The 23221-nt window shown below is 30.3% G+C and overlaps 2 protein-coding genes and 1 long non-coding RNA gene across 4 annotated transcripts; 2 read left to right on the top strand and 1 right to left on the bottom strand.

Moving 5' to 3' along the window:
• Positions 1–433: 433 nt before the first annotated feature.
• On the bottom strand, positions 434–14207 carry Tg (Transglutaminase). 2 transcript variants are annotated; one of them, XM_088206161.1, is made up of 12 exons: positions 13982–14207; positions 4525–4746; positions 3922–4197; positions 3704–3855; positions 3403–3634; positions 3171–3331; positions 2922–3107; positions 2224–2334; positions 1973–2152; positions 1705–1905; positions 871–1113; positions 434–798 (listed from the first exon to the last, which is right to left on the bottom strand). In XM_088206161.1, exons 1-12 carry the CDS (start codon positions 14097–14099, stop codon positions 616–618), a joined length of 2265 nt encoding a protein of 754 aa, XP_088062287.1. In that variant the 5' UTR covers positions 14100–14207; the 3' UTR covers positions 434–615. The 2 variants fall into 2 exon arrangements, with proteins under 2 accessions (XP_088062287.1, XP_088062288.1); XM_088206162.1 differs by lacking the exon at positions 13982–14207 and adding an exon at positions 7698–7855.
• LOC148237258 (uncharacterized) lies at positions 11114–14192 on the top strand. The gene is made up of 2 exons (XR_015812759.1): positions 11114–12274; positions 12324–14192. It is a non-coding gene; the product is annotated as an uncharacterized LOC148237258 (long non-coding RNA).
• A 5471-nt stretch (positions 14208–19678) lies between the features above and the next one.
• On the top strand, positions 19679–21761 carry LOC148237256 (uncharacterized). The gene has a single exon (XM_088206173.1). The coding sequence runs from the start codon at positions 20526–20528 to the stop codon at positions 21735–21737; it is 1212 nt and encodes a 403-aa protein (XP_088062299.1). The 5' UTR covers positions 19679–20525; the 3' UTR covers positions 21738–21761.
• The last annotated feature ends 1460 nt before the right edge of the window (positions 21762–23221 follow it).

Here is a 23221-nt window from a genome sequence, read left to right as displayed (position 1 = left end):
AACATTAAAGCATTTTATTTTATTTTTAATTTTAATTCAATATCTAACAGTTAGTTCAAAAACTTTAGTAACAGTCAGAAAATGAAACGATTGAAACTACAGAATGTTTAAATTAAATTAAAATAAGATATCGTACTTATATAATATTTAATTATATTGTTATACACAAAAAAATACACAAAATAAATATACAAATCAATAAATAAAATCATAACATATTTTTTTTATAAATATTTATAAAATAATTTAATAAATGCTGAAAATTATATTTTCAATTAATGGTAGTAAAAAATTAAATAATTATTGATACATACATGAATATATACTTTTGACTGTATTGAATATAATGACATTTTAAAAATATTACAAATATATTTAATAAAATGGATATATTACTCTTATATATTTTTACAATTATTTAAGGCATCAGTTATTTTTAGTCATTAGTCATTAGTTGATAATTTAAAACGTCTCGTAGACACTGATCATTTTAATTGTATGACTACAATAAAAATCATCTAAACATAATTTTTGGTATTTTGTTCATTCAATCACATCAAATACATGTGAAATTATAAATTCTAACCTGAAAACATATTTAATATATCAAGAGATTCAGTCCAAACTCGTCCCATTTGATGCACCGTTGCTTTCGGGTTTTTGATTTACCATAAACGCCAAAAAGCCGTCGACGTCCGTCAATTCCTTTGACATGAATTTAGCTGCGATTGTGTGACGACCGGAATATGGAGGAACAAACTTCACTTTGGCGGTGGCAAACTCTCCAGGAGGAACATTCTGTAAACACAGTCAAAACTTTAATATCACATCATAACATCACAAACATTATACGTTTATTGAAAATCTTACTTCGCTTAGTTTAATGACTAATTTCTTCTCCAATCCTACGCCTTCAATGTGAAATTCTCCTTTCTTTAGCGGAATAGGTAATGAATTCTCTAATTTAATTAGAGCTTCAAACTCCACTCCTGTTGTAGGATTTCCTTCTATGCTTATCTTAACGTCGGGTTTACGAACTCTGAAATCGTCTTGTGCGAAATACTCAAAGTCTGTATCGACGACGGTTGCAAGGCACGCGATATTGAATGCACACTGTAACATTAAAAAAGGAATGGTTAATATAGATCAATTTTGAGAAGAAGAGTAAAACATAGTTAAACAAGGGAAAAGTATGGAAATGCATGACAAATTATTTTAAATCTTCCGTTGCAACATAAATTGTCAATGTGATATAAATGAGAGAAAAATATAGATAAAAGCTAGTGATTATATACAATCTCAATATTAAATAACTTTGTCTCAATGTTAAATAACTTTGTTGCAATAAGCAAACGAGAAGAGAAAATAGGCACAGATCTCAAACTCTATGAACAAAACAGGTGGAAAAGGATTGACCAAATTATCCTGTTCAATATAAGATTAGACGAGAATCAAGTATCTTTGTCTTCTTGTATGTAACTTCATAGTAACAGTAAACATCAATATAAAAAAAGAACCATATCTGTGTTTAAAGCATGAAATATTTTAATAATAAATATTTTAATAATGGTTCTAAACTTGGCTAAAAGTATTTACTAATACTGAACAGTTCTAGCTTGGTATGAAATTCCTTATATTTTTATGATATAGGAATTGTACTCCTCAATGCATTTACAATCAATTTCACAGTAACAAAATATTCACCTGATCAACCAGCCTATGGAAGTACTCAACGAATGAAACGTCCATTTTAATATTTTCAATCGAATTTGGTTGTATCTTCTTATTGAACTCGAGCTTCTTGACTGAATCTTTAACTTTTCCAGTATAAATAACGGTATCCACCCTTAAGTTGCCTTTCACTGTGTAACTCTTCACCGATGAAGTATTTTTAATAATAACGTCCTATAAAAAACAACAAAATTTACATCATATCCTCACATAACCTAAATCAATATTGTTTAAAACTTACCACACTGAAGGGTTCACCAATTTTGATGTCATCCCTCAATGAGAAATCAAAACGAATATCGTTGAAATCTTCGTTGAGGTAATATCTAGAGAATAGATTTTCAGACGTTTGAAGTGCTTTTAACATTGTGGCTCTTTCTTCGTTGCTTGATTCGGGATATTTGTAGTTCAGTGTGACATCCTGTTATCAAAAAAGATGATAAAGTGTGTGTTTTAAATTATTTGTTGTGTAAAACTTAGATTTATACTTACTTCTCTCTCCCATTTGCCAACGGCTTTCGTTGAAATAAATTTACCGATAGATTCGACGTCTTTACGTAACAGTTTCAACGGTTGCGTAGGTCCTGCGTATAACCAATATACCTAAAACATTGGAATGAATCATTATTACACGTGTATGTTGGAGATTATTTGGTATATGCTGATGACATAGACATCATTAACAAATAAAAAACTTGAGGATTAAAATAGCAGTGCTTAGATTATAAATCAAATATTAAACTATATAATATAGGATTTGAAGTGGTGATCTGAATTGATAATTGAATGCTTGAAAATATGGCTATATGCAGTATTAGATATATGCAGTATTTCAATAAGATAATATATTATTCAAAAATACAATGTTTTATATATAAAATCATTATTTTTTAAAGCATGTATAGTTTTAATGTAATAAGTAATTTTATGATAAAATTGACTGTAATATAAAAACTATACATCATATAAAAAAAAACTAATGACAGCTTTGGAATCAGCGTATTGTGGCAAAAAATTGCCCTACTACGTAACCTCAAAAGCAAACTACTCAATTTATAAAGTAATGAAACTCTTCCTAACGAATTTATACAGGGGGTATACATAATAGCACAAAGAGCCATGAAACCATAAAATATGTAATGTTTTAATCTACATAAAATAGAGCCGTTCATTCTAATAATTATATTTACCTTATCTGCGTTGACTTCTGAAAAGAGAAATCCGCCATCATAAGGCTTTTGCACTTCTCCTTTCTTAATCGCAGCGACAGATGTCGGTCCACAGCGATAAACGTCATCAGATAGCTCTTGTGGAGTAGCATCTATGACTTGCCAGCCTTCATAACCTTCTCCAAGATCTGGGCGTTGCATCCAAACCTTAAAATATTTTATACATATAATAATTGTTCCTTAATAAGTAGATAAATAATATAATCATACCTCATTCCATACGTGGAAGTTCCAAATGGAATCCGAGTTCAATTCTTCCAGCATATTACACTTCTCGTCTACAAAAACGTCCACCGTCAAAGAGTTCTGGGTATCATGAGCCGAAGCAAAGTTAGTTATGACACGACTAGGAATGCCAATAGCACGACAAACTATATAAATAAATTAAAACATTATTAACAACTGTCAATTATTACAAAGTATGGTTAAGAATATGTATTACTTGTAGTCAATACACCAGCAAACACCCAACACTGTCCGTATTTGACCGGCTTCTTCTTTTGATAGTACGTCTGTAAAATTTCCATAGATCCCATCCATTTGGTCGGATGAGTTCCGCCGCCGAAATCATCTGACCAGTTTCCCATTAAAGCTCCATAATCGTCGGATGAGTTCACCGCTGCTGACGCTGCTCTTGATACTTGAATCGGATCGCCACGAGCATTGCCTTTTAACTACAAAGAAAATTAAGTTTAATACATTGCTGGATTTAGATTAAATGTATATCTATATATGGTTAATACTTTAGCGATTTGTTTGATGAGATAGATAGAGCAATCTAACACGTCTTTTTCATATTGGGCATATTTCCAAATGCAAGGACGGTGAACGTTGTGAGTTCCTCTCCAAATCAGACCGGTGTCTTGAAGAACGTACTCTTCTCTTTTATCTTCATCTAAAATGGGACATATTCTCAATTATATAACATCGAAATTGATTTGAAAAGTGATTTAATACTAACCTTCAATGTAAACGTTGTCTTTTGGACACCATGCGTTAAACAGCACGTAGAATCCGATCGGATGAGAATAACTGATGGCTCCGTTTCCTTGAAGCTTTAAATCAATGTCAATCTTCCATTGTGACACAATACATTTCGGTGATGTTGTGATCTTTACAAAAAGATGATCGTCGATTATCTTATCGACTTCTACCGACCAAGAATCGATGTTGTTGGTTGATTTGAGAAGCGGCACAGCAACGAGTGTGCCATGTCCATAGTTTGGCTTCTCAGAATCTATAAACAAACATTTATGATTAACATGGGCTATATAAATAAATATCTCACCCGTTTCAAATTGAAACAAGTTTTTGCTTTAGATAAATAAGCAAAGGCTCAGACAATATTTTGAGTTGTATATTTTTTGAGAGAAAGGCAGAGAGTAGAAAATAGATTAGTTCTCAGTCAGTAGCTTTATAATGTTGCTGAGAAACTTGAATCTACCGAATCTATACAATGGAACGCAATTGATTGTGAAGGTATTAAACATGCAAATATGTGAATGATGCAACGATCCTAATATAGATCTACTGCAATAAATAATATTTTGGATAAATAACTCACCAGCTACTGTGAATATGAACGAAATGGCATCTTTTTCAGCAGAATAAGCTCTGCTAAGTTTCAAGTCTATGATGAAAGGCTGTCCACGTCTCACGACCAAAGATTGCTTGTCTTTCCTTGTCATCACTTCATATTTAGACGTGTGGTGTGAAGTTCCATTCTTGGCGATGCAAAAATCGATTCCTTCTATGTTCAATACCTTCGATGATACTTCCCCTGGCTCTGTAAGGAAAACAGTACCGTATGACAAATCATGTTTTATGAATAAGTATGTAAATTGGAATGCACTGCATTCATGATCTGCATAATTGAAGTTAAAATTAGCGTAGGCGTTGTTTGATTGAATTCAATGATGCAACGGATTGCTGGTGGAACGTTTTTAGCTGCAATTTACAGTTTGAACTGAAAATTCGATCAATTCTAATAACAATTTATATTTTTAATAATGAACGTTGCATAATTTGTATGACTAATCTTAGAAAAAATTAACAGAGATCAACATTTACATCAAACCTACACAATTCCAAAAGCAATTTATCGTATATATGAGACTGAATGTAATTATTTATCATATAAATATGGCCATACACCTCTGCGTTATGTTATATGGAAGTATAATACAATCGTTTCAGATACCGGAGGCCTTGAGACGATCCAAATTCAGTTAATCGGATAACCAGTCTCGTTCGACTTTTTTCCCACAACATAAAAACCACTCTGGAATATTTTGTTTTCTTCGACATTAAACAAACTTCGTATTTTATAAATAGAGTTAAAGTAAACTTTTTATTCGAGTCTATATAAATCTTCAGCGTACGATATATAATTTACTTCAGTCAAATATAACACTGTAGGAAGAAGAAAAACATTACATACGTTTCATTAATAATACATCACCTTGTAACGATTGGTAATATTGGCGCTAGCGAGGTCAAAGATTCTCAACATTTTTTAAAAGCAAAACTATTTAAAATCAGTTTATAAATAGTATATTACCTCAAGAATTATGTTAAATTAATGAAATATCAAAGTTAAGCTTAGTTTTTCATCCTTAAAATTAAATGTTCGAATTCTCATACATTTAAATATAGTTCAGAAGTTTTAAAACTATTATTGTTTTTATTAAAATAAATATTTTAATAAAATAATTAATTTTTACTTATCTCCAAGTTATTAATAAAAATGGAAATATATAGGCAATATTAAATTACATATAATTATTTAATGTTTTATGTATTATATATAGATATTTCTTGCTTTTAATCATTATTTTGTATAAATCTGATTAAAGGTTCTCAAACTTTTATATTATATTTAATTTTAGATATAATAAAACTCGATATTGCGCATTTTAAAATAGCCAGAATTTTTCATATACAGCTTTTAAATACGCTATCCTTAATTTTTCCATCAAAATTGTATTAAAAACAGCTAAAAATCACATAATAATATATTATTTTTAATATACATAAATATATTAAAAAATAAAGAATAATTAATTAAGCCAAGTATTATTGTTTTAACAAACATGAAATTGTGCAAAGGTTACTTTTAAATGATTATGTCATAACTAATAATATGTTTTATTACTGCTTGTCGTCGTCGTTCGGACAACATGAATATTATTATTTTTATAAAAACTAAATATTGTTTTAAAATAATAATTATTCCTTAGTATAATATATATACATTAAATAGTGCAGTTAAAAAACCGCGACACTATTCATAGGCTACTTTTAAATGTGCAATCCTTTTTTTCATCAAATTTCTACTAGAAACTTCTAAAAATCACATTATATGTAATAAGCATAACTAAATAATATATTAAAAAATCACATACTATTTTAAATTCAATTATATATTTCAGAATTGTCAAAATAGTAAGAATATGTTTTATTACTTGTTTGTTTAAGAAATAACTACACATCGTCGTATTTCGGACAACGAGAATATTATTATAATTATCAAATATAATTATTTAATATAAAAATGCTATTTAGTATATTTTACAAACATGAAATAATACATTTAAAACTATCTCTAAGCTTTTCATAGGCAACTTTTAAACGCGCCACCCTTCATTTTTTCATCAAAATTTCGTATTATGTTTTTTTAATAAGTACATATATTCTAAAATAATAATAAGTATGAAACTGCGCATTTAAAAGTGGCTTAAATTTTTTTATATGCTATTTTAAATTTAATTATTTCATCAAAATTGTTCCAGAAACTCTTAAGTAATGAAAACATATGTTTTAGTACTACTCCTATTCACTTACAATACCACTGCTTGTCGTCGTCTTTCGGACAGCGGTACTATTGTTATATAAATAATTAATTATAAAAAAATATAATTTAGTGTATTATATAAACATGAAATAGTGCATTTAAAAGTAGCCCAAAACAATTCATATGCATATAAATGTATTATAGTCAATTTTTTCGATTTAAATTCGGATTTTTCAGTTTTTTACAATAAAACTAAAAAATAAAAATTATATATGTATATCATAAATCATTACAGGATTTAAGTTTAGCTAAAATTTGTTTTTTATCATTACTATTTCAACCGCTTTTATGATCTTAAAGATCTAAAGTTAAGCAAACTAATAAAAAAAATATTCTGAAAATACATAATTCAGATCTAGTTTTGTTTACTTTCATTGATTTCCGATAATAAAACTGAACAATTTTGGCCGAGGAACAAAAATCACAATAGTTAGTTATTTTTAACATGTATTAAAAGTTGTTAAAAATATCTATCTAAAATATAAAATATGCATTATTGATAAATAAAATACCATAAAATTTAAAACGCTGTAAACTTTAGCCATATTTTAATGACGATTGAAAATATGGAATCTTGAAACTAGACCCCATTAAAATCCACCGTTTGCTTTGTTTTGAAAAGAGAATTTTATTTTAAAAGCTCACACAACGAAACTATTCGCACAACCAAATTTTATTGCTCGTAATTTCTCGGCATTAAAATCGGTTGGGTCTCAGCCACTTTGGTGTGTACTAACCGAAATGTGTTTAAACAAAGTATGTTAAATTAACATAAAATTATTTCATGAATCATGGATTTGCTTTGTTTTAAATTATTTAAGAAAAAACGTTATCTTATATTCATCAAGGTGATCTATTTCTGAAAATGACCAACTTAAACTCACTGGGTCTGAATGGTAAATGCTTCGGTGGTCTTCTGTGGAAGTAGCTGTTCCACGTCCTTGATAAATAGTTGGACATTTCAGACGTTTGATGATTCAACAAGTATAATGTTCCACTTTTGGCGACTAGCCGTATTGGAGTCTGACGAAGAACTGAAACTGTTGAGGCTACTGGTGCAGTCGGCCCACCAGAGCCACCCACAGATGGTGTTTACCAGTTGCAGCGAAGGCCGACTATAGCTATTCGAAAATAAGCAACGATTCGTAGGAAAATCACTATGCGTGACCGAATTCCAGTTTTACGCACTAATGCAAAAAAATTAAATCAATTCGATTACTTAATATTATTACTGACCGGCACCATAACTACCGATTGCAGTGTGTGTGTGTGTGTGTGTTATTAAACAAAATTACTTTTTCCACAAACAGCACTGATCCAAAAGTGGTGTTGAATAGTGCAGTTGCAAATGTATTAATATATCCATAATCAATCTATTGAAAATGGGTCATTAAGAACATGAGTATATAGGAAACGTATATAAATATATATTGAACCGTAACAAACAAGGCGTCACTGTTAATTATAGATACAGATGTATCGCACGCACGGCAGTACCGATACTGGTAATACCGGTATTGGGAAAAAATTGACCTTCAGTACTACCGGTATTACAAAATGCAATACCGGTAGCACCGAAATTTTTTTCTCACATCCGTACAGCGGGAACGCCCGCCCTCTCATTACATCATTTCATAGTAATATCGGTAAGGATAGCTACAATATTTTTAAAACTGTACTATCCAAGTTTAGACAAACTATAGAACAATATGTGTCTGATGCGACGTCTGTCTGTACTTCTTCCGCTTATATACCCTGAGAGTTGAGATGACCTAATAAAATTTCTAAAAATATAATTAGTTTTAGATCTTTTATTAGGTTGGGTTTTGGTTTGAACAGCAAATCGACGTTTTGCAACCGTTAAATTGAGTTTCATGTACATTTTCAAGCAGCATATAATTTCATTAGAGCCTATCAGTTAAATTATGTTTTCGCCGTAGTGAAATATGTATATACACTTGTGAAAATTTATTTGGACTTCACTAGTGAAAATATATATTCACCGAAAAATACACACATCGCATGTATATGTAAATGTATATATTACTACGTATGGAAAAGTTGAAATCATATGTACATATACTAGCACCTGCCAGATAAATTATATATTCACTAGTAAAACTATATATCTACCGTTGAAAATGTATTCCAATTGTATTTCACTGAAATGGTATATTTAAAAAAATATTTTTGGGACAGATTCGAGACTGTTTTATTTTTAGATTTTCTTTGAGAAAAAACCCGAGAATTTATGGCTTAGAATTAGGGACGTCATTTTAGCATTTTCCAAGAGGGGGGGGGGGGGCAAAAGCAGGCCATTAAATTTATAGTATTTCATTAAATGACATACAGTTTTCTGGCAAATTAAATAAAGTATATCAATTTTTGAGAAAAAATTAATATACTTCATTTAATTTTAAAATATTGGTAAAAAAAATGGTTAACCGAGGCAAAAAAGCCGGCTTTAGTTTTCCTATAAATTTCGGTTTTAACCGGTTTGAAATAGGATAAATATAATATGTATGTATAGTATTATATGTCTAAAGTACGCCAAGATAAAATTATTAAGAACTAATTTCTCAAAGACATTGAAAGTCAAAACTATAAAACTGAATATTTTCCTTCAGTAAAGATCTAATTTAAACCACAGTTGGAAAAATAAGTACCTCAAAGACATGTTTGCACAATAACAAGATTGATAAATGACACTAATTATTTAAAGTATATATCAGTCAATTGCCATAAACGTCTCTATTCACATTAAAATAATAAAATGGTATTCAAGGAAAACTTGGTTTTTAATTGGTCATCAATTAATCCTAATTACTATCTATATATAATGCAAAAACGGAAAAATGCAAACCTCAAATACGCCATTGTAAAACCATAAGCGGAAATGGTGTAAAAATGTTAGTCATCTGTCTGGACAATCCAACAGCGATAAGAGTGATATTGATAGATATGTAGTATATACAAGTATAGCTATAGATCATTGACCTGACATCCTATGAGTCGTTTATGTATCAATTTTATTGACTGGAGAACATATTTACATTACAGATAACGTACATAACTAACATTATAATGAGACATGAGTTACTGCAATATATTTTTTACTGATAACAATGTGGTCAACTCATATAAGGTGTTTTATTAGAGGCTTATTTTTCGAATCGCTAACATTTTTTCCAGCAACAGCCAATTTGATTTGTGCTCAGTTTGGTTTGCCCTTTACAAATTTTACAAACACTTACAAATTTATTTCGAAAACCATGGTTCAGATCGCGAAACTTACCATGCGCTACGTCCATTTTACGGTCGACATAAACATCAATCCGAGCAAGTAATTAGAATAACCATTGATCGTTTTCGCACCACGCATACTCTAATTGATAAAACGCATCCGCAGAGACGTCATACAGTGCGCACCAAAGAAATTGTTTCTGCTGTGGAGCGTAGTATTTAGGAAGACCCGAATGAGTCGATTCGCCATCTTGCACAGCAATTGGAGCTGTGGCAATCCATTTTATTTTGCGGAAAGATCTTGGTTTACGAGCTTAAAAGATCCAGATCGTGCAAGAATTGAAGCCTGAGATTGCTCTTGATCCTCATTTTCACCACAAAATTTTGTTCAGCGGTGAGGATCATTTTTGGTTGAATAGCTACGTCAACAAGCAAAATTGCGGCATTTGGAGTGAATAAAATCCACAAGCCATTATTGAGACGCCGTTACATCCACAAAAAATCACTGTTTGGTGTGCTTTATGGGCTGGTAGAATTATTTCTCCATATTTTTTCTAAAATGATGCCGGCCAGAAACGTTACAGTTAATGTAGAGCGCTATAGATCTACGATTACCAAATTTTTCGTTCTCCAATTGAATGGCATTAATGTGGAAGAACTTTGGTTTCAACAAGACAGCGCAACGTGCCACGGAGCGCGCGACACAATGAATTTATTGAAGGAAACATTCGATGAGCGCATAATTTCACGTAACGGACCTGTGAATTGACCTCCAAGATCGTGTGATTTAACACCTTTGGATTATTTTCTGTGGGGATATGTGATATCGCTAGTCTACGCCGATAAACCAGAAACAATGGACGACATGGAGGCCAACATTCGCCGCGTTATTTCCGATATACAGCCCCAGCTGCTCGAAAAAGTGGTCGAAAATTGGACTTCCAGATTGCGCTTTATTCGAACTAATCGCGGCGCCAATATAACCGAAACCATATTTCAACACTAATGGCATAAAATTATCTTTCTACTAAAGCCAACACCATGGCCATTACCACGATTTTTATCTGTTTTATTTAATTTTAAATATCTATACTTCTAAAAAAAAACTTTTATAAAATTTTATATATAATTTAGTCTTCGACTCGTCTTACCATTCTTCAATTCATGACTTTTACACTGAACATATTAAAACTTAAAATCAGATATTGCAATATAAATAATACGAAATGCAAAAAATATGAATGGGCCCTTATAGTTCAAGCTGCGTTCCATGTATAGGAGATGACGCATTTCGTTAAAAAAGTAGAAGATGAGTAAACGAGGTCTGCAAATAATGCAGATTTGTGTGAGTTCACCGATGCGTTTACGACTTGTTGTGGAATGTAGCATCCCGTGATGAGAGATGATAAGACAGACACGCTTTTGTCATAACATGAACTTCGAACCGATGCCAATCGACACAGTTTCAATACCTATTGTGACAGCTTGCTAACGATCGAGCGATGACTAAGTCGTTTAGAATAGAATCTATACGAAACGGGAAAGCTATGCAGTTTCAAAGTTATTGAACGCATGATCGAATTACTTCAAAACCAAAGTGATAAATTGTCTATTATAAATTATATATTGTACTAATGCTTAAAACTGACTTACTTGTGTTATAAGCCAAAAAGTCTATTATGCTTACAATCAAATATAGTTTATTAGAGTTAGAGATATGATACGTCATAATAAGACATATGATACAAATGCTTGACTAATTCAAATGATTAGTATCAGTCGAATATGAGCTGATGAATACATGACGTTGGATGCTCAAAGGCCCTTTGGATATCTAAGTTAAGGTTTTTATACAAAACTAAACAAGCTTAAGATGCATTATAAATAGTTACAAGGACTGTGGCGACGACTGAAAAATTTACATATATATAATAGACATATATTTATGTAGATCACATCACAAACAGTAGTATTTTGAAACCTATATTTATGCCCTTAATGGGAAGATTATCGGTTGGTTCTATAATTGACATTTATATATGAATTTAAAATAGTAAAAACGCTAAAAATGTGACATATTATAATCAGATGTAACATTCAACTTTGCTTTAATTGAAAAAATGTAAATAATAAATATTTAACTTACTAAAAAGTATATATTTACGACAACTAATATGCGTAGATGAAAGAAATTCCAACATCTTATGAAACAAAAAAAGTTTCGTCCTCGTCTCCTGTTTTTAACTGATAAGCGCCAAGAAACGAAGATTCTCGTTTTCTGCATACAAAATTTAAACTTAATTTTTGGGAATTGTAATGTACTATATAGTATATTACATTACATTAATTAATGTGTATCGAATATTTTATTAAAGCAACAAATAAAATGGTAATACAACTGAAATCAATGTAAAATTTTGCATATGAATCAATGTATCTTATATTTAAAGCAAACACGTGGGTGTATAATGTAATTGTATTGAACTAATATTATTTTAAAATAAAATCAAATGTGTGTTTTTTGTATAATAAATGTTGGAAAATTACTGACCTCCCCATTATATCAATCTAATACGCAATGTGAGCTAATAAATTAATAGCGACTGTAGATGTGTAAAAATTCAGAAGTATATAAACAGTAATTAACCATTTGCGTTTACATTAGTACGTGCAAATATGGCAAGTTTGCTTAATTTAACCATAAGCTGATAAATTATGACTGGAATTAAATTGTGGTTAGGGAAATAACAATGAACGTCACATAGCTTCCTCTTCCAAAAAAACTAGGAACGTTGAAATTGCGTGGTCTTATTGCACGAATGTAAATATTATTATGTTTGCGAAGATTCCATATAAGTATTGTCATGCATATTCAAATAAAACCGGTTATAATCCATAAATCAATATCAAAAATTAACAGCTGACCGCTGAAGGAAAAGGAAAGGTGCACGGGAGATAATTATACATATAAGTTATAAAAATGTTTTGAGAAACGCGCAGGTTTGTGTCCGTAACCAGATTACTAAAAAGACGAAGGTCAAATGGGCTCTCAATGAAACTTGCCGCCCGCGTCGTTCCATCTGTGACATGAAGCGTTTTTAAATTTTAAATCAGGAGCTCGCAACAATTTATTTCCATTTTTTTTTTGTAAAAGGGTAATATTCTAAAAGTTTCCCTTTCGAATTGTAATAATTTTAAATGGTCGTTTTTAATAATGTTATGGCCAAAAATGTAAAACTATTATTCTTTCTCAAGTTTAATGTTTATAGTATATGTATGCAGATACGTGTTATCGAATGGAATCATAAATTGTAAGTCGTGAAATAACATAAATGAAATGTAAAAATAACTTTACGATCAGAAACAAACAGAAGCAACAATGTTCAATAAAATCTAGAGCTATTATGTACCAATAATTGAAAACTAAATTGTATTGTTTGTATTTAAAAAAGTCCCATTTTACGATCCATTGTTTAAATGCATCTAAATGGTGTAAAAAAAGTATTATTAAATTAGGATTTTTTAAATTGAAATGTTGACTTTCGCTGCAACCTCTTTGATATTGAATCATGTTTAATTTCAAGTCAATACAGCTGATAAAAATTCAATTAGCATTAAATGTTAGGTTAGAGTGTGCCATTTGGTTCAAATGTCAAAATCGTGTTCATTTTTTATTTAGTCTTAAAGTGACAATTTATGGCCAGCTCTTATAGATGCGCTAAATAAGCGCTTAATAATAATAATCTGATAACATTTAAATTAGCATAACATGTTTTATTAAAATGTCAAAATCGTGTTTATTTTTTATTTGGTCTTAATGCGACAATTTTGGATCAACTTTTAATTGACTCGCTAGATTGTTTATACTCATTTAAATGGATTTGTTTTATTAAAAATGTTATTTTTTTTTTTTATTTAAACTCACTTTCTTTCATAGAAGGCGGCCTAGGAAGTACCCCCATGGGGGTTTCGTCCGCTCCTTCCTTCTTCTTCCATATTTTCCGAAATAAATTGCACTTGCACTTGCTTCCGAAGCAGCTCATGATGATTTTTGATGCAAAGCTCGTTTCATGCAACTACTGAACGTCAACAAACTCGTTCGCTAGACTCGACCGCGTCAAGGCAATGGAAGCACTGAGACTAGTCAGTCGCGCTGTGTGTTTATACGTGGTCAGGGTCCTCCCACTCCAAATTCCAATGGGACCATTGGGAACTCCCTGTCTGTCAAAAGCTTTGCACTATTTTGATTCATTTTTAATCATTTTTAGCGGCTCGCGGGGATTCCTTATAAATTTTGCAATTTGGGGTCAATATTTGAATTAGATGTCAATCAGAGGACGCCGAAATAATATTGCAATTAGAGATCATCGACGCCGTCTCATGAGGTGATCGACACCATCGATGTTCTCAATAAGCAAATTTACGAGGCACACTCCTCAATTCAACAATGTTGTCCAGATTTTATAATCGATCAAAAAATATTTTAGATTTGTCCGGCAAAAAAAACTTTTAATTTGCGATATTGTAAATAATATTAGATTTTTAATGAAAAACCAAGAAAATATATAAATATATATAAATTAAATTATTTTAATAAAAAAACATATCAAAATATGACGGTATTTAATATTCAAAACGCTATTTTGGTTCTGTACCATTTTTAAATTGAAAGGGATTGCCCCAGTTAATAAGCAAACCATTTTAAATATCTTGTTTATACAAGTTCATTTTTGGTGAAGACGTCCTGGTTTGAACAGGATAGTCCCTCATGTGATGTTTTGTCATTGGAATGTCATGCATTGTTATTTGTTATGTTTTGTACAGACCGAGATAAAAATGCAAAAATTTCTGTAACGATCAATTTTTTAGCTCTCTCGTTAATTTTTCCTCTTCAAACAAAACTTTCACAAATAATATTTTTGTGCTCTCGCAGCAATATTTTTTTTTTTTTAGTGCCCTCCTTTGATATTTTTAAATCTGATCACCTTAGAATACTTCCCCTTTATAAAAAAAGTCTAATGCTTATATAAATATAATATATTATATTTAATATGATTATTAATGTTTTATATAATAATTATTTTATAAGCTTTGAGAGCTTCATTTCCGATCATTAATAACGGCGCGCGGGGATTCCTGATACATTCTGCAATGTGTTCAAAAATTGCAAAACATTCCAAAGCAAATCGCAATGTTATTTCGACGTCGATCTGGGGATGACCCTAAGCTAATTTACGCTATTTTCAAATTTAAAGGGATTTTTCCTGTTTTATAAAATATGTTGTATCCACAATAAAAGATATTTTTGTCACACGGGACAGCTTAATTTTATCACGGGATTTTAATTCCCAGAAATATCATGATATCTATTTATATTTTACCCAAACTGAAATTATCAACAACATGTTTCAACGAATTTTATTTGTATATAACATAGATAATTAGCATATGCACTGATTATCGAATAAATAAAATCCCTCGTACTTCAACATTCACAATTTGGAAAAATGATCAAAAATCATTTTTAATTTATAGTATATACATATATATACTTAGTATAGTACATGTCAGTGTACGCGCTATTTTTTATAAAAAAAGTATTGTGGGCGATCCTATTCTTAAAACTCATGTTGAAATCTGTGATCAAAAATGATCATTCATCAATAAGGATAAACTAGACAATAGTAGGATCATACAAAAGCCCTCGTTACGACTAGAAAGAAAGGGTTGTCCATAAATAACACGCATGGGTTCTCCGGTGCATTGAATGAATATTTCTTTGATACGAAACGGTCACGGGAAACAATATATCACCGGAAGACAAAAAGTACCGTAAGGCCACAACATTCTTGTTGCACAATTCGACCTCGTTGATGTCCATCAAGTAAATGTCACCTTCTAAAGGCGTATACATATTTTGTTATTCTAAGAAGTGAATGCAACTATTGTCTGGATAATCGCTGCATGATTGCGATTGGTCAGCAAGCTTTGCAGCCCTAAATACATAAGACTGGTCTCCAATGAGGACCAAGCAAATACGGACGGACACTCGAAGGAGCAGATTCGGCCCGCCCGCAGACAACATACAGTCATGGACGCTCAAATTTGGAGAAGGACTCCGCAGCAGAGAGAGATCAACCTCCGCCATACTGTCGCTGCCACACCAATCAGAACTCTTAGGATCTTTCAATGACTTCATCCCTCCGCCAGCTTCTCCACCACCGTTCGGAAAATAATTGTAAATTTAACTAATAAAATTCTCACTAGTTTACACATGCGTCTTACTGGCTGCTAAGTTACACTCCTCAGGGTTAAGATCCCGAAAATATTTTTATTTAAAAAAACAATACCAGCTATTCAAAAAGTCCACAGCTGCGCAATATTAACTCGAAAATATGAGTAATTGCTATAATTTCGGCAAATACAAGTGTTTTTTTCATTATTTTATTTATTGGCTATTAGTTACTATTGTTGTTTGCTTAAATAAAATAAATATAAAATCACAATTGCGCTGTAAATAGCGGTAAATCAGAGAAAAAAAATACTACCTACGTTGTTAAATACACAAAGAATATAATTGTGCTTTTTATAATTTATAATTTTAAAAATATTTCACTACAATTATGAACAATTACTTGACGAATAGTTAGAAAAATATTCGAATAACGAATAATTAAAATACTCTTTGGATTCAGGTGATTGCTTAGCTCGAACAAATTGAACGGTTGGAGTTGAAAGCGGCTGTTTGTCGGACCTAAAAGGGTTGTTTTGGTCAATTCGGCGTAGCTCCGTTTGGTGCGATTTCAGCTGAACTGTCGTATATTCCAAGTCAGAAACAAAGTAATGATAGGAGTAAATTTTTAAATGTCTGAAGATATGTTTTTAAGCTTATATACACTTAATGATTAGGGAAAGTCTAAAATCCTCCCAGACATCAAACTTTTATTCAATGTAGGTAATTCGGGACTCTTTGTTATTGTATAAAGAATATCTAATTAGATAATTTGACGTGTATAAATTCGCTACATTTACAAACGTCACCATTCTATGGAATAAGTAATCTAAGGATTCTGTGTTTGAGATAATGTTTACCGTAAATATTCGGCATCGATCCTTATCCGCGGTTTTTATGTAAATAATTTGTTACTGTTAATGGACTAGTAATGGACGTCTGCACGCATACGCAATGTCGTTTGTTTGTGCCGACGAAAAAAGTTATGACAGAAAGAGTCTTATAGTTTTGACACGACTGTTATGAATGGCATATTATTTTCCTAAATATTTCTTACTTAAAACACTTTAAAATATTATTTTGCCACAAAGATTCAGATATAAAATTTGTATATGAAGTAAAGTTTTTTATTGTTTTAATGTTAACATTTTTTTTAAATAATATATAACATAATAATAATTAATGGCAATTAATAACTAAATTTAATATAACTAAAATCACTGTATTTTATAGCAAAAAATCTAATTGATTAAACACAAAGCTGCAATTACATTAAGCCGTAAAAAAACTAAAAACGTCCATAACAAAAAAAATACATAGACCAGCAAATAATAATTACAACAAAAATATATTTTTTATAATATACAAATGTATCATATCCAAAAATATGTGATATTCAAAACTAAGAATAAATTTATAAACTTTATAATGATACACTATGTAATTTCTATTGTATTATAAAATTTTCCCACATTCTTAGAATAGCCATATTCATTCATGTAAAATTTTATCGCAAAAGCGTCAAGGACTATTTTATATTAGTACTATCCGATAATAAGACAGGACGTTCGTTTCCCCCAAACTATTAGCAACGTTAAAACCCAGATAACAACAGGAAATAATCACATGACGAATTATTATTATATATTTATTAAATATGTAATTTATAAGTTATATACATATCTTTAAATTTGATTTTATTATTTTTTTTAATTATTTTTTATTTTATTTTTATTACAAATCTGACCATCATTACTTGAGAGGTTTCCCCAATGCGTCATTATGGTAATGAAAATTGTAAAAAATTGACAACACCAAAATCAGGTAAAAATTATCCTACTAATATCAACAATACATTGCTGTATAGTTTTAAATTATCAAGATATATTAATATAATTTCATTATAAAAATAATAATTAAGTGCATATGATAAGACATAGTTATCTATACATAGCATAGACATAAATACAATATATATGTACTGAATTTATTAAGTGGCTATAGAACTTCAATAAATCAATTAAAAATATTATTTTTTAATTCGAGTTTTCATAATGCATATTACATATAATCTGTTATTTGATGAAAACTCACCACTTGACAAAATCAATTTAATTATAAATACTCACTTTTATGATGAAAATAATGAAAAAAAGTCATTTCTGGGAGAAGCCGAAACTAAGATATGAAACAATGGCGTTTATTATGCCTTTATATATACTTTTAAAAATATTATTTTTTGATTGATCTATTGTTATTTACATTTTATGTATATTTAACAATCATCTATTTATAGTACAATATAATAATAGTTAATTCATGACATCAGATTATACGGAAACTTATTTGTAATACAAATTTATAATATTTGCGGTAATGTCACATTGTTTCTCCCACAAATTAATTGTTAAAATGTGATTAAATAAACAATAGATTTCGTGTTAATACATGATTTATATGTTAGATGTAACCTTTATTTAAAATTGCAGGATAAATATAATTTTACATTAGCAATATTGTAAACATACTGTGCATTGTATAAACTGTTGCTGGTACACTATCTAAACAAACCTTAGTATGTAACATAAGCTATTTTAAACAATAATACTGTATATAAAGTAACTTATAACAGGTAATATGATTTATTTGTATTTATTTAGTATGAATATCTGTGATTCATGATATAATTTCTGGTGTCATTATTTTGTCATAAAGTTGCAATTTTACATACGATCTTCTTCATGTTTGAATAATAGCAATAAAAATAATACTAATTTAAAGTTTTTACATGTAAAAATCAATGGCCTTAACTTTAGTAAGCCGTGACCTGTATTTGATTACATGGAAGGCAGCCAAAACCACTACACGTTCCAATTAATGTTTCAGTAAAATGTATGATTGTGTTATTTCACAAAACCTGCACTCTGACACAATCTATGACTGTTTTAAAAGTTATTTTATCAATTGCGCCATATAGGTTTAAAACGACGTCAAGATAGTCATAGTACCAAAACAAATAAGAAGTTTTGGGAAGCTTAAATGTAATAGCTCCACAAGATTCGACTTAGTCCTGACATTATATTAAAGAACTGTCAATCTGATCTCCTCTTGCTCCTCTTCGACATATTTTTAATTTGTCACTGAAAACTTCACGATTTCAATAAATCAACTACTTTAAAGTCTTATTTTATCAAACAACAGAGTAATATTTATTAATTTTAATTTTAAAATATTTATTTAAATAATATATAAATTTAAGAAAATATGTTATTTTTTTAATTAAAGAAAAAAATAATTTGCCCTATAAAGGACATTATTATTTTAAGTCTTTATATTCCCCGACTTCTCCCCAAGAGGAGTTAACTTATTATACAAATAATTTAAAATATGAAATAACTTAAAATATATAATGTTAAAATTAAGACTGGCTGGGTGTGTATTTTTTATTTAATCATATTATTTCTCAAAGCTTAAAGACTAACATAATAAAAAATTGAATCAAAAATAAATAGTTAAAGTAGAATATCCAAAAATATGCTTTATTCCTATATTGCAATAATTGCAAAAATGTTGCTTACTGCACAGCTTATTATTTTATGAATAAAATATGCAATGTTGTATCTTTCCTAATAATTTACAGAAAACTTTGTAAATATAAAAATAAACATGTGCACCATCAGGTTCAGCACAAATTGAATATGTATTATTTTCCATAGTCTTATAATATTCATGGAAATGTAAGATAATTAAAATAAAATTAACTATAGCAATAGTTATTTCATTATTTTTTGCAAAAAAATTGTAACAAAGCGCTTTGTTATTATTTTATGCAAAAAATATAAAAAACAATAAAATTTTTAACATAAATTTTTTTATAAAATAAAACAAACAATTAACGTATAATTTTACAAAAATTGAGTTATTATATTTTTGTGGAAAAAACTGAAATTAATTGTTGTAGTATAATTACTCCAATTATGTTTTATAACATTAATTATTGATTAATTACATTTTTTCGTATATACATATGTAACATATTTTATTCCCTGATAAAACTTTTTGCTACCGAGTCGTGAATAGTTTTATAAACATATCTGTTTTGTTTATGTGTGATTTTAATCTATCAAAACCGAACCGCTTCGAGCAAATATCATTAAACATTGAACCTTGACATAAGATATTTGTGTGTATTATCGTCATAAGTATATCACATTTCATTGTCAATTCTTCGTTCAACATGTTGTGTCTGGTGAGAAGGTGTATCCGTGACGTCGTCAACAAGCGATCGTTCATACGGCCTCTGTCATCTTCACCGAACGATGGAATCAAGACGTCACTCTACGACTTTCACGTCAAGAACGCCGGCAAAGTGGTGAACTTTTCCGGTTATCTGCTTCCAGTTCAGTATGCTGATTTGACCGTATCTGCTTCTCATACTCACACGAGGAACGATGCATCGCTTTTCGACGTGTCTCATATGCTGCAAACCAAAGTGCACGGAAAGGATTGTTTATCTTGGCTGGAAAGCATCTGTCCGGTCGACCTGCATGGCATGAAAAACGGATCTTCCTCTCTAACTGTATTCTGCAATGAAAAAGGAGGCATTCTGGACGACCTGATCGTCACTAAAGTTGATTCAAATAACTTATACATAGTCTCAAACGCCGGTAGAAGAGATCATGATATACCTCATATGCAAGAAACGGTTGAATCGTTTAAGAAGAACAATAAAGATGTGCATATTAACTTTTTAGATATATCAGACTACTCTTTAGTCGCATTACAAGGTCCAAAGTCGCACGAATATCTTCAAAAATTGGTGAAAGAAAACCTTTCTGAATTATATTTCATGAATTCTAAAGAGATAGACGTCGCCGGATTCAAATGCAGAGTGACGAGATGCGGATATACAGGCGAAGATGGTTTTGAAATATCAATGCCTTCTCAACACTCTACTGAAATATGCGAAGCTCTTATGCAAACACAGAACGTTAAACTTGCCGGTCTCGGTGCTAGAGATTCACTACGTTTAGAGGCTGGTTTGTGTTTATACGGTAACGATATCAACGATACTATCACTCCTATCGAAGCTAATCTAGCATGGCTGATTCCTAAGAACAGAAGAGTCGAAAATGCATTTATGGGTGCTAACGTTATCATCAAACAGATTAAAGAAGGTGTCAGCAGACGTCGCGTCGGCTTACGCATAACTTCGGGTCCTCCAGCTCGTAAAGGAGCTCAAATTATAACGTCCGATAAGATAGTCATTGGAGACGTGACCAGCGGATGTCCGAGTCCAACCTTAGGGGGTAACGTTGCAATGGGATACGTAAAAGAAGAGTTCAAGAAACCGAACACCGAGTTGTCGGTATTAATAAGAAATGCACCAGTATCGTGTCAAGTCGTTAAAATGCCTTTTGTACCTGCGAAATATTATACGAAAAACTAAATAAAGAAAGGATTTAGATATAAATACTGATCTTTTATTTCATATCCTTGTTATTATTAGTATTTTCAATCCTTATAAGTTATTATTGTACTTAAATCAATAGTAGGTATTATTAAAATGTTGTATTTAATATAAATCTAATCATTTTATTTGGCTAATCCATCGAATACATTAAGACTTTAATTAAGTATGATTATTATCCTTTTAATTATAAAGCAAGCTCTTTTAATAATTTTATTTTAAAGCGACATCTATTGAAAACTATATTAATTAATATGAAAAAAATAATTACACAGTTGAACAAGAGGTGTCACTTTCAACAAATTTTATTTTATTTACTGAAAACGATACAATTTCAAGTAAATTCTACACAATAGATAAAATAGTAATTTACGCTTAAAAGCGACGGATTTTTATAAACCAGATTAATTATATGTTTAATTTAACTTTAAGGCATAGCCGTTCAGTGTTGTCATAAAGCAAATTTGATCAATGACAATAATGAACGTATCTGAAAGAAATGCTCTTAACTTTTTTCAACATCGACATATTCATTGGTTCGATAAAAATAAGAAACATAAAAATAAGGGGGGTGTCTTTTGTAGATTTTAGTCTTAAAAAAATATTTTGGAAAATGTATATTTTTAAATGAAGCAGTGCTTATTATATATAAAAAATATTTTTACCCCATTTAAGGTTATTTACTCTGATTAGTCGACCACTGATCTAGGATGTCATCTCGGCAAGGCATAAATTTTGATCAACAGTGGCGCGATTTGTAAATGATATTTGTAATTATCTTACTTTGTACCTCTTTTACATGATTTTTTCACATTATCATTTACTTTTTAGGGGTGGTTGCTGATGGCGGGTGGTAATGAGACACAGATTGAGCCGCTGCAGTAATATATTTATTGACGGTTTCAGTTGTTTACATTGTAAGGGGCGCGCGCGCGACGGCACGCGCCCGAACCCTTGCGGGCTTGCCGGTAGAGAGAGAGAACGGTCACGGGATGGTACTACAGCGCCGACCAGTTTTGGCCATAACAAATCTAAATTCGGCTCCCATAACTTAAAATAACAAAAGTATAAAAAAGTAATCTGTAGAAAATATACCTTATTACAATAAATAATGGATTAAGTCTCATTAACTACTAAACCGAACTTCATAATCATCAGCCGAATTATATAAAAAACATAATGCTTTGTGTTTTGTATGATATAAGGTATTTCAATGTAATCAAATAATCAATACTGATAGATATTGTGAACAACTTCAAAGATTAAACTCAATACTAAAAAAAACCGGTTAAAACAGCACTGAACATATTATTTGCATTTATGAATTTATATTCCTATAGCATTGATAATTTTATAAATTATTTAATTATAAAAACTTTACTAATGCATTAATGTAATAGTTTGAATCTAAAATAGATAAATATAATTTTTGTTCTTAAAATTGTATTATTTAAATTTATTAG

Source organism: Plectrocnemia conspersa, unplaced genomic scaffold (genome assembly GCF_051122295.1).
Source record: "Plectrocnemia conspersa isolate PC_06_02 unplaced genomic scaffold, ASM5112229v1 ptg000002l, whole genome shotgun sequence".
NCBI lineage: Eukaryota > Metazoa > Arthropoda > Insecta > Trichoptera > Polycentropodidae > Plectrocnemia > Plectrocnemia conspersa.
Note: the sequence above shows the minus strand (reverse complement) of the source record. Positions and strands in the feature narration are given on the sequence as shown.